The sequence below is a fragment of the Prionailurus viverrinus genome, chromosome A2 (assembly GCF_022837055.1).
Source record: "Prionailurus viverrinus isolate Anna chromosome A2, UM_Priviv_1.0, whole genome shotgun sequence".
Taxonomy (NCBI): domain Eukaryota; kingdom Metazoa; phylum Chordata; class Mammalia; order Carnivora; family Felidae; genus Prionailurus; species Prionailurus viverrinus.
Genome location: NC_062562.1, coordinates 99,042,174 through 99,055,512, shown reverse-complemented (window position 1 = coordinate 99,055,512; position 13,339 = coordinate 99,042,174). Strand labels below are relative to the sequence as shown.

At 42.0% G+C, this 13,339-nt stretch overlaps 1 protein-coding gene across 1 annotated transcript in view; it reads right to left on the bottom strand.

Moving 5' to 3' along the window:
• Positions 1-1,311: 1,311 nt before the first annotated feature.
• ASB4 (ankyrin repeat and SOCS box containing 4) overlaps positions 1,312-13,339 on the bottom strand; it is a 59,045-nt gene continuing 47,017 nt past the window's right edge. Inside the window, exons 3-5 of the mRNA XM_047850294.1 lie at positions 12,503-12,993; positions 2,654-2,767; positions 1,312-1,571 (exon numbers count right to left, since the gene is read on the bottom strand). Of these exons, the coding sequence (XP_047706250.1) occupies positions 1,383-1,571; positions 2,654-2,767; positions 12,503-12,993 (794 nt within the window). The 3' untranslated portion in view covers positions 1,312-1,382. The remainder of the gene's footprint in view (positions 1,572-2,653; positions 2,768-12,502; positions 12,994-13,339) is intronic.

Sequence of the window (13,339 nt, the reverse complement as noted above, 5' to 3'; positions counted from 1 at the left end):
TGCTAAGAGGCAATGGTCTTGTCTGAAAGTGATTAGCAAGAACAAAAAAGTGAAGTGAACTTGGCCTCACAAACCCTGAGGTCCAGAGGTTAATAACTATATTTCACTTTCTGCAAACCGCTAACTAACAAGCCTGATTGGCATACTTCTCTTTCCAAGTCTTTCAAACTTTTACCGTTTTCAAAAAGTCTCTCGATTTGCTTTCTGTAGCCAGCCATTGCTAGCAAAGGGTTCCTCATCTTCCAGCTAAGATGCTCTGAAATGTCAGGGTAGTACACAATGAAGCCAAGTAACCAACTTAAGTTCTTCCCTTCACACACTTTCTGGTACACCTTTTACTAAACTTTCTTGTGGCATACAGGGGAGCCACTGAGTGTGCAATATTTTTCCCGAGGGGAGCACTGAACAGGAAGTCCTACTAAAATAAAAAAAAAAGTTTCTAGATGTTGGGAGAAACTGAAAGTGAATCCATTTACACTAACAGCAGCAGGAGCTCCCTTTACGTCACACAGTCCCTTCACTCTTAATATTCATGCTTAAAGGAAAACCACACTTCGGGTCAGAAACACGACTTTGAAAGACAAGCGCTAAAAATGAGTCTGCACCTGTACTCTTGCCCCTGACATTTGACACTGCAGTTCCCTGCTCGTATGTCCGGATGCTCTGCTAAGCGGTGAGATTCTGGAGGGCAGGAGTCCTCACCTTACACTCATCTTTGCTTCTCCAGTCTCTGGCTCAATAAGCATGGGTTGAAATGTCCATTTTTTGACTATTAAGTAGATTTTGCTTTTCGTTTCAAATTCAACTCAAAATCTTCTTGTTTTGACTATGCTCATGTGCTCTCTTCACCAAGAAATAAGTTAAAGAGCTTAGAGTGGGGATCGGAGTTTGCAAAACTAGTGATAGTACTCTCTGCTAAGTGGTTACGGTGGCAGGAGGGAGGGTGGGGGGAGACACCGAGATTAAGAGGCCAGTCACAAAAGCCTATGATTTTGCTAACTCGACAGTAATGTAAACTTATTACTGACAAGGGAGAGGACGAGATTGGTTGTAAGAAAACCTGGGTCCCATTTCAATTGAGATGATATACGAAAAGTTTTACAAAAATGTATCAGGCACCAAGTAAAAACACTATACACACTAGTTATCACTGCTGTCGGTACCTTCTGGATCCATTCTTGTCTTTGAGAATTCCTTAACTTTACGTCTTGTTTATTTCCCCTCACCATGATACCCTAGGATTAATGACATGGAGTTTGTAAAGTGTTTTGAAATCCCTGAAGTGTTATAATCAACCCAAGTACCGTTTTATTTATGCAAACTGTGTCTACCCGGTGAGTCCACTTAAATATCTAGGATTGGGAACTTCTGTCTCATAAGGCTTAATAAATGATTCCCTCTGGCTCTAAAAGCAAGTACTTTTTCAATGACAATGGGAGGGAAAGCAAAGGAATTGCTCTGTGACATCTGTTGTGCAACGTTCTTCGAATGGCGCATCTCGATAAATGCATGAGAGTCCTCGGAGAGTTACTGCACACAGTGAAGAGAGAGTGGTAAAAATCCCAGTATCTCTGCAAAGGAAAAAGCAAGACAGGTTAAAACCAGAAAAGCCCCGGAGTCTACTTCAAAAGAAATCCACAATGAGGCAGTGAGTCCCTACTTTGTACACAATGGCAGCTTTCCAGCGTCTCCCACAGTGAGACAAAATTAAACACGAAATTGGGATGGGGGCTGAGACGGTGGTGCATGAAGAGAGAAGAGAGACGAGGGGGATATAGTACTCTATGCCACAATTCCGAACCCAGGAAATGAGATAAATTATACTTATGTGAACTGCCTGAGCCAGTGTATATCAAAACGGGCAATGTGAAATTAATCTAAATGCTATTGTATACACTTGACATGCCTTATGTGGCCCATACGCTCAGATATTTATTCTATTAATGACATGAAAGCCGGTTAAGTGACTTTTTAAGGGTAAGATAGTTAAAAAGTAGCAGCAGAATAAGACTGCACCTAGGCGGCAGGGCTCTGAGCTGCATGAACTTTGCACTTTGCTCCTGATACCTCCCCACGTGTTGGAGACAGCCTGCGAGGGCTAAAACCAAGAACAGGAGGCTCTGTGGGAGGACTGGTTTGCAAAGGGAGCAAAGTCCATTTGCCGAGTGGGAACTCAGCTTTGTCAATGGCTTTCTGCAGAACTTATTAAGGATTTTTAATATGGCTCCTGCCTACTTCAAGGCTTCAAGCTATTGAAAAATGAATGACACGATCTACATGAAAGACACATCTTCTGGCAAAAATATTATACATGAGCAATTGCAATTATTATTATTACTGTTATTACATTATTATTCAAGTATCTAGATTATTGAGGAGAAAGTAAAATTGTCACCTCTGTACCATTGTTCAACATGCCCTTAAATGGAAAAGTCCCCCAAGACATTCTCAAACACTACAGACTTGATGCATCTATTTATTCTTCTTCTCACACCTGCATTTTATAGCCATATGCTTCATGTGACAAATAAATATTCGAGTAGGTCTTACAGGCATTCTGAAAGCCAGTTCTTCAATTAAAATGTTCTGTACTTCCACTGCAGTCTTGAACTACTTTATAGTGAAAACCATGGGAAGCAAATGGATTCGCTACCTCCAAGTCATCATCTGGGATGGCTCTTTTCCACTTCACGTTCCACCTGATGTGTTCATAGGCATTGACTACAACTTCAATTGCTTTGGGACAAGAATGGCAGGCCTGTATCACCTGGAGAGGAAGCAGACAGGTTTATTTGTTCAACACACATGTACGATTCATGCATTCCCACAAAGACACCAAGAACTGATGGATCTGTTAGGCTCCTTGCAGCCTTCAAACGCTTTTGCGAAGTCTCCCGCCTTTGAGTTTTCAAACACACTGCCAGCCCCAAGGCGGATGGGAAGATTAATAAAATCACAGGACTTCCCTTCAACATTCAGGAGCAAGTGAAAACGAGGTGCTAACGAAGCAGGTGGAAGCCTGATGAAATGCACATCTTGCCCTTAGAAGCCTCACCCCTTCCCAACAGCTTCTGTGTCCACCTGAACACCTCCAGCTTCTCTCTGCCAAATTGGCCTCTCTCCGGAAGTCCTTTGAGTACGGCCTATTTTCATTTCAAAGGGACCCAACTGGTTCTGCAATGTTTCTGCCAACTGGTCCATAGGCAACCTGCAGCACAAGTACTCTGGACTCCGAATTTACTCACCTTTCTTTCCTTTGCCAACAGACAAGCAGCCCCAGCCACAGACTTTCACCTTTAAATTTTCTCATCGTGAGTTACACATCGGTTCCATTTTTCCCTTGAAACTCCAGAAAACTGTGGAGTTCTCTTCACTGGACTTGAGATGCAGAGAAAGCCCCCCATTGCTGACATTACAAGGGACACATGCCTTCGCACTCAAACAACTTTATCCAAAGAGAAGTTCTTTCTGCTTTCCCAGTCCTTTCCAACCTCAGCCTACTGTTGCTGGCCAAAGGGACGCAACACTGGATTTCCCCACCTCCTTTACAAGTTTGTCATAAGTGATCTAGAATTGCATTTTTTAGTGTGGGCTGTTAAGTACCTATCGGCTTGAGGCCCCAGGCAAAAGTGAGGCAGAAAAATTATCATTCTAATGCCATGTGCGTGTGTGTGTGTGTGTGTGTGTGTGTGTGTGAGTGTGTGAGTGTGTGGTCACCGGAATGGAGGGCCCATGTCAGGAAAGTGCTGATGTTCAGAGCAGGTAAGATGGAACCAGCTGACAGTGCACCTGCACTGCCAGTCTGATGAGCTTGGGACTGACTTCACAGGCCATAGGAGGCTATTACATTTTCTTAACAAGAAAGGGTTATATTCAATCAATTCATTCCATTAGGAGGCCTTTATTGAGCGCTGTGTTTAGCAGTATGACAGTAATTCCGAGAAGTTTATGACCTGTTTTTTGTCTTCAAGGAGTTTACGGCCTAGTTGAAGAGAAAAGATACACATTTTTCAAAGAGAGAGCAATGTAAGCCAGTAAATAATAAAAGACTAACTTAAAGATCATCAAGTGTCCCTTGGGCATCATGAGCAAAAGCACAAAGGAGAAAACAAGGATATGAAGGTCAGAGAACAGTGAGGAGGCTGAATGGGGGTGTATCAAACGGCTTCTCAGCTAGCTTCACTGTCAGTCCTGAGAATGGATGGTAACTGAAGCTCTGAGAAAGAATAGTAGGGCTTAATGACTACTCAGACATGGGGAGTAAAGAATGCAACTTTCAAGACTGAGATCAAGGACATATGGGGGTGCCACTGACAGAAATGAACAAGTTGGAAGGGTATACTAATTGGGGAGTTTTCAGGTCCCAGACAGGAGGATATGTCATATGCAATGTCTTAATGTCAGTCAAAAATGTGCATGATAGCACTCCACTGAGAAGGCCAAGAAGGAGGTGGAGATTTGTACATCACTAAAGAATGTGCTGGCTAAAGCCAAGTGGCTCAATAATGCTCTAAATGGGAATAAATGCAAATGGTAGAGGACCGTGGTCTAAAGTTTGAGGAATCCTAATAGGCAGGAGAGAGGAAGAAGGAAAAAAGTAAGTTGTAGCTATCATTTTTTGAGTACTTATTATTTGTCAGGGACTATGTCAAATCTTTGCATATTTACCTTGCACAATCTTCAAACAACTTTATGAGATTAGCTCTACACTTATACCCATTTTACAGATTTAGAATCTAAGAAAATTTAAACTCAAGGTTATTTAGCTCATCAATGACAGAGCTAGGATTCAAACTCAGGTCTGTGTGACTCCAAAGGTCAAAAGAAAACAGGACCTGTCAGAGTGAAAGACATCAAGCTAGGAGAGCTTTGGAAGCTGGATTATCACCAAAGCCATGAGGATCAGAGAGATGAAGACAGATTAGATACCACAAGATCTGATTAGAAAGCCAGTTTACTAAGAGTTGGGTGGATTCAAACAGGGAGGAATCAGCTTGTGAGAGACAGAGGATGGATACACAGCTGTAACTAGGGCTGATCTATTCTCATCTTCAAGACCTTGGTGCCATAACATACACGGTTTTAGAGACCCCATAAATAACTTTCCCTCCTGACTTTAGAACCTATTAAAAAATAAGATGAAGGTGACAATCCAAGATCAGAATGTCGTTTTTATTATTAATACAATTGATTACATATAATATCTTGAATTATGGGGCCACATCAAGCTTCCTTACACTACACCCCGAATATAAATTTGCATCACCAAATTACAGGCCTTTGCCTGATGTAAAGAGGGTGTTCCTAGAAGCTTACCACAAGGAATAACCAAGAATTCAGGTATTCTCTAGGCCCACAGTTAATCAAGCAAGTTCAGTTCTTCCTCCCAACTTATCAGTAGGTTAAGTGGAAAGTGATAAGGTTGGAGACAGAGGTTTGGGGTGGGGAGGGTTATTTTAGCAGAACTTCCCTTACAAACACATGGGACCAAGGAGATGGCAGTTCTTTTCTATTGTAACAAATCAAAACCCAGCTCCAATGGCCAAGACCCAATGGGAATCAGGAACAACAAAATATGGTGAGATGAAGCAGAGTCATCAGAGTGGGGATTCTAGGAAAGAAAGATTTTTAAGAACTTGTTGAAACACAGTTTCAAATCAGGAGGCATGGCCTCAGCAGAGGACTGTGTCAGCCCCAGCAAACAGGGCAACCAGAAGGTCTCAAGAAGGAATAAAGAAGTTTTATTGAAATACAGGTTTGAGTCAGTGGTATGCAAAAAAATGTTCAATTACAGGCTTTCTGAGGAAAAAAAAACCTGTGTATATTTATATGTACATAAATGCATTATAAATGTTTACCAATATAATGTGCAGCCCGCAATTTATAAATAATAAAATGTCCAATACTCTTTATTTCCAATTCTGTAGAGCTGATTGGTTCCCACAGAATGCCTTCACGGATTTTGTATCGATTTTGTACAGATATTGAATTGCATTCATAGCCAAAATCTATGTCTGCCTTTGAATAACACATGTAGTTCTTATGTGAATGTTGCTTGATATTTTTATTACACGGAAGAGTAATTGTTCCACAAATGTGAGGCAATGAAGACAATATTGGAACTTCACTCATTCATCAATGACATGAGTAATTTTTTGTTGAAATATATAAATGTTTTCGAATACTGGAATCATACTTCCTCACTTTTTGGTGCTACCCACTTTTTAAAAAAATGTTTATTTATTTATTTTGAGAGAGAGAGAGTGCACGCACAAGAGACAGGCAGAGAGACAGGGAGAGAGAATCCCAAGCAGGCTCCATGCTGATAGCACAGAGTTTGATCCCATGACCATGAGATCATGATCTGAGCCCAAATCAAGAGTCAGGCACTTAACCAACTGAGCCACACAAGAGCCCCCACACATTTAAATTTAATCTGTATTAGTAATATTCACCCCATTAATTTCTTAGGTCTAGACATCAACAAAGCAACAAATCAAGGTCTGGTCAGTAGCATTTGCTGATTTCTGTGGTGTAAATACTCCCATCATGGTCTATTCACAGCTACCAACCTGAGGTCACTGAATGTATGGTTGGTAAGAAATGTGCAGTAACAAATCATTACATAATATAATATTTCCACTACACAGGTATAATAGATGCATGTAACATCAAGAGCATTGATATATAGAGTAAAGTGATTAAGAAATATAAAGATGTGCACCTGGGTGGCTCAGTTGGTTAAACATCCAACTTTGGCTCAGGTCATGATCTTGTGGTTCATGGGATCGAGCCCTGTGTTGGGCTGTATGCTGACAGCTCAGAGCCTGGAGCCTGCTTCAGATTCTGTGTCTCCCTCTCTCTTCCCCTCCCCTCCTTGTGCTCTGTCTCTCTCTTAAAAATAAATAAACATTAAAATAATTTTTTTAAGAAATATAAAGAAAATAATTGGGAAATAATGTGTTTTAAATACCTATGATCTTTGTTTTTAGTATACTTTACTTGTTGTAAGTTTATTTTATTTAATTTTTAATAATGGCTGCACTTAACAATCAGCTCACACAATTCCTGATAAGTTGTCAGCCCTCATAAGCCACGGTGAAGCAATTCCAGCATTCATTTGCTTTTAGTTGTCTCATATTTAAGAAGCACCGTTATAAGCCATGACAGAGTAACTGTATCTACTGAAGCTCTAAATCAGTCAAAGTGGCTGGGTCCAAATGAACACAACATAAATACTTGCTTAATGCATAGGAACCACTCACATACATATTCTGGGCAGAGTGCCCAAAACTGAGCTGCCGACCATGACTTTTTCAGCCGTGCCTAAACAAATAAAGAGGAATCCTGTATCATCAATCCATAGGGAGTAAGGAGGTGGGTTGAAGCCAGAGAGCCATTGGTAAAGGACCTCTGAAAAGTCATCATTTTTTGTGTTTACAAAAAGTGTAGCTAGAAGAACTTCCATCTCGGTCCTTGGCTGTTAGGGTAGTAATTTTTCAGCACCTTGGTCTCAGAAAATGGAGGCAAATGTGGCTGCTCTTTTCTCTACAGCTGGGATGAGGACGGCAGATGGGTAGTTCCAGGTGAAAGAGACCGACAGAATCTGAGGCTGACAAATTAATTTGTACACTCGTTATAAACTACTAACGCAGTGTCATAGAATGCTACAGTCCCAAGAGACCCTAAAGGTTATTCAACACCCACGCCCCCAATTTGGAGAGGAGAAAATTGAAACCAGAGAGGCACATAGTAAAAGGAAGCATGAGAACTTAATCTCAGGTCTTCTTAATCTGAGTTTAATGTTCTTTCAAATATATTCTGATTACCTTATTTTACTTCTTAGGTAACGGCCGGTGAAATTAATAGTTTAAGGACACAAATCTCATTGCACAGATATTTTGACACAAGAAACACTCTTTACCATAATTATGTTAGGCTGAATTTTGTTGAAACTTCAAACTAATTCTCTTTTAAATGTAAAGATGTTGCTGCTAACATAAAAATAGCAACTATCCGGAACTCCATAGACATCCTTTTCTAAAAACCTCCAGACAAATCCATTCTGAAAGGATGATATGTGGTGAGAAGTACATTGGTAATCAATTGATAATCCAAAATACAGATTTAAATGTCAGAGTTACTAGTACAGGGATGATAGCTGAAATTAATCCAAGGCTTGAATCAAAAATATATTTATACTGGAATTATAAAAACAAAAAGCTATAAAAGTATGGAGAAATGAGACAGCTTGTAATGAGGTTTAGCACATAGTTTCAGGGTTCACTCCGAAAACTGGCCTCTGCTCTGCATTAATTCCCTGGGTGCATTCACTCTACATGGAAGCCACACTGGTTACATTTAAAGACAAAATGCTCACATACCCAACACAGGCAATTTGTCCCCAGATATTCCTTACTTTCCCCTTCTGCCAACACCTTCATCACAGATGACCAACATTTTGCAACACATTACCTACTTCCCAACTAGGGTTTGCAAATTTAACAAATACAGACTGCCAGGTTAAATTTGAATTTCAGATAGACAGCACAGAATTTTCAGTGTAGCCATGTCCCAAACATTGCATGGGACATGTTTATATTAAAGATTACTTATTATAGGGGCGCCTGGGTGGCGCAGTCGGTTGAGCGTCCGACTTCAGCCAGGTCATGATCTCGCGGTCCGTGAGTTCGAGCCCCGTGTCAGGCTCTGGGCTGATGGCTCAGAGCCTGGAGCCTGTTTCCGGTTCTGTGTCTCCCTGTCTCTCTGCCCCTCCCCCGTTCATGCTCTGTCTCTCTCTGTCCCAAAAATAAATAAACGTTGAAAAAAAAATTAAAAAAAAAGATTACTTATTATATATCTAAAATTCATATTTAACTGAGCATTCTGTATTTTATTCAGCAACACCATTCATAGCCCCTATTCAGAAAAAGTTCCAACTAAGTTATGGCTACAAGAACACCATCCATTCATAGTTCAGGAGCCTAATTCACACATCTGGTGCCTCAATTTGCACCTGGTATACTCCCATATATCACAGAGAGATAACTTGCCACCTTTCATGAGGCTAAAAAAAAGAATTAAGTAGTTCTTAACCTGCAGTCTTTCAATGCACGAAGTCCAAAGCTCCCACTGCTGTCATTAGGTTTTGCTGACACTGACCACTAAGTTTTCTGCTGACAGAAGATGGTTCTCACAGCAGGAAATGCTCCTCTGAGGAGCCTGACAGCCTCCCAGCTCTCTTCACTGGCATATCAGGATTCTTCCAGAACTAAGACAGTTGGACACACTGTCTTCAGGCTTCAATAATTATTACACTAGGCAACAACAATGATAAAGATCCTTAAGAGACAGCAATCCCCAAATCATCACAATACACTGATTCCCAGGAACCTTGACCATCAAATGAGAAAGGACTATTGTGGACCCAAAGGGAGAAGATTCTGCTCCTTCTTTGTCAGCCTGGAAAACAAGATGCCCAATGAATTTCACTTTCTGTCTCTGGGATCTCTATTCTTTCTTCACCGAGGAACAACTGGACAACAATTTCTTCCCACGCTGGTGGCAACTGGAGACACCTTTGGATACTTCCCCTCATCATCTGACCCCTGAAAGCATAGATTAAAAAACAGATTCAAGATAAATCTCCCTGCCACCCTTCCCCTACAAGTGCCGCCTCTGTAAGCCACGTCAGCAGAGAAACTCTTAAGACTACCTCTGCCCTTTTGTGTTGATATATCTGTGCGGAAAAGTACTTAATGATCAAAAAACTTGCTTGTATTCTGGGCTTCATTTGCAGCATTGTTCAACGGCAGAAATCATCCTTCCCTCTCCCAAACCCTCATGTACATTTCCCTCCCCTAGAAAAATGTCTTTCTTGCCCTACAAGAAAACCCAATCTTGGCTCCCTGGGGTGTCACTTCCTTCTGAATTATGCTTTGAGAAAAAAAAAATCAAATGTCCTTTTGTACCCTGGAAAGCAATTGCGGACCCTATAATTCTTTTTTTTTTCCCTTATGTAATTTATACATTGGCTTTCAGTGAAATACACCCTCTACAAATTTGCTTTGTATTTGGAAGACAGCATCTTCAGCTCTGACCTTGTTCCTTGTAAATAAGGAAACTGAATTCCCCATCCACATGAGAACAAATCACTTTATCTTCTGGATAAATGAGTCAGTCATTTACTTGTCGTAAAGATGACTCTCTCTTTGGAAAGTCGGGCTGTGGAGTAGTTGTGCTAAATCACTTTGAAGCATCTGCATAGTAAATTGAATAGTTTTTCTTTAGTTTTCCTTTGGAAGGGGGCCAGTGCTCTCACACTGTCTGTTGGGTAGCAACAAAAATATTTATAATACAAGCCATCAACCGGTAGCCAATTCTATCCTAAATCTCTTTAGCATATGGCTAAACCAGAGGAACTCAGAGAAGCAAAACACAACTAAGAACACACTAACTCTGGATAGTGTCCTTGGAACACATAATCGTACACCTATTTTACAGGCTGGTAGAGCCACCAAAATTAGGCTGGCAGGAGGGACTCCCACAATAAGACCCAGCGTGTGTTTTGAGAGGAGGAGTATGAAAGGAAACCATTTTATTGAGTACCACTACTGGGCTGGATGGTTAACATATCTTACTCACTTACTCCTGAAACGTTTTTGAAAAGTTGATATTTTTACCTTCATTTTTTAGATGAGGAAATTGAGATCTGAGAGATCAACGACTTGTTCAAACATCACACGGCAAGTAAATGGCCAAGCCAGGACTCATCACTAAGCCTCTGCCTCTAACCTTCTTCACTGTCACCTCTCAGAGGAGTGCCTTTGTGAAAAGAAAGGGATGTTCTTCACATTTGCAGGAAAGACTTCTTGCTGGAGAACAGAAGCTCCATGGGAAGGCCCATTCTCCTTAATCTGGCTCTCAACGGGGAATGAGGAGAGGGTATTCTAGTTACTTTTGCAGAGACCTGTTTCATCCACAGTCAACTAGCAGTGAGTCTCAGACTAAAACTCAATAGTTGGCCTCTGGACAGTCTCACACGTTGTCTCTCCTGGTTGGAAAGGACCCTGTGGGTAAACCAGGCCCAGAGCACTGATTCTACTGATCAAGAAATATGTAATAATAGCAAAGGGATTGCCATCACTTCTTCAATGGTTACCACAGCCCTGGCACAATGCCAACACTTCTAAAATATTATCATTTAATTCTCAAAACAAACTTATGAGAAGGTTATTCTTTTTTTAAAAATTGTCTGACTTTCTTGATTTACTTTGAGAGAGACAGAGTGAGCAGGAGAGGGGCAGAGAGAGAGAGAGAAAGAGACTCACAAGCAGGCTCCGCACCATCAGCACGGAGCCCAGTGTAGCGCTTGAAGTCATGAACCACGAGATCATGACTTGAGCTGAAACCAAGAGTAGGGCACTTCACTGACTGAGCCATCCAGGTGCCCTGAGAAGGCTATTATTCACAATCAAATGAGGTAGGTATGTTTCTCTGGAAGCTCCATGCCCTTCATCCCTCTCCATCCTCTTCTATAGAAAGAAGGTGGCCTTAGAACATAAATACACAGAAAATTATGTTTCATGGAGTGAGCTGTATTTGAAAGAGATCACTTGTATGTCTTCTGGAAGTTGCACTGTGAAGATGGCCAGCCTAATGAGGTGTGTGTGGGGAAAGAAGATGGACATAGACCAAAGGAGTGGTACTCACAGATGTGGGACTGGGTGGGGGCAGAGACTGCAAAGACTGTCAGTGACTCCAGAGAAAGAGTAAAGAAAGGTTTGCACCATCCCCTGGGCTCTGAAAATACCTGTGTGCTACCAGTAAGATTAATTTCTTTCAAATGTAGGACCGACTCTGCATATTTTTGCCAAGCCATAAGGACAGAGTGTACCCATTTCACAGGGGAGGCATTTGAAGCTCAGGAGGTTTAAGTAATGTATTCAGAGTCAAATTCTTAGGTAAGTGGCAAGACCTCAGTTTGCTTGACCCCAAAGTCTATGTTTCTTTATTCCTGGCATGAATAGCTTGGTTTCTCTAGAATGAATGAGTTACTGGAGACAATGCAGAGACAAAAATTTAAAGCAGGAACAATTCCATGTGTAATTTAAAATATATTCTGCTTAAAAGATGGCGAGTATTTGCCTGTGTGACACTACTGACCTCTCCAGTAGCCTTAAAGTGGCCTTCTGATCTCTCTCAATTCAGTCCTGGCAGAAGCTGCTCCCAATTCACTGGTGCTCACCCGAGACATGGAGAAATATCTGCCACTCTCGTTCTCATTCTTCGCTCTCAGCCCCAGATTTCAAACAAACTTGGACCACGACAAAGTAGCCAAGGTTGTGTGTGCAAACGTGAGGACAGTTGGAATTAGCCCAAAGATTCAAGCCTCAAATAAGCTTGAGTCACCAGAAGAGTTGAGACCAAACCATCCTTGAAGTCTCTGGGAACCCTGCTGACTACCCTGTTCTATACTCGGCACCTTTAGATATAACCTCACCTTGTGGAACTGTGGAGGGTATATTCGAGCAGCCCCATGGTTCAACAGCAGTTGGTAGCAGATCTCAGGCTGGGCAGCTGGGCGCACAGAGGTGACCTTCAGCACATACTGAATGGCAGCACAGCCATTGATATCCATGAGATTGGCTTCCGCGCCAGCCTCCAGCATCATGTGCATGAGCACGTGGTCACAGTTCCAGGCTGCCTTGTGCAGGGGAGATTTGAAGTCGTCATCCCTGGCGTTGACCTCAGCTTTGTAGTCCAGCAGCATGCGGCAGATGAGGTGGTGGTCCCTGCTGTACTCCTGCTCTTTAAAGCGGAGGGCCCAGTAGGTGGCGATAGCCAGCGGGGTCTCCATGTGGGCGTTCACACTGTCCACGATGGCACCGTGCTCCACGTAGAAGGCCACCAGCTCAGGGAGGCCGAAGTGGGCAGCTGTGTGCAAGGGCGTCTCCTCATCCTGGTTGTTCGTCTTCATGTTCACGTTGGCCCCTAGAAAGGGAGATTGAGGAAGACAATTTCGCAAACATATTTTGCCATTATGTCCCAAGTTCGAGAGACTTTTCTCACCGCCTCCCTTTCAACCTCTGATTGCCTTACAGGATCCGTTCTTTCCAGGGTAACTTGGTCTCCTGGGAAACCAGGCGTTTGAAACAACAGTGCCATCTTCTGGACAATCAGCAAATGTACCGGGGTTGGGTAGGGGTAGGGAGAGAAGGGAGGATGTCCGCAGAAAAGCTGGAGCGCAGTTCCTTGAGTTTTAATTCTTACCCCCAGATGGATGGGGAAATACAAAGTGATTCCTATAACTAAATAGCTTTTATCGATAAGATAGCAA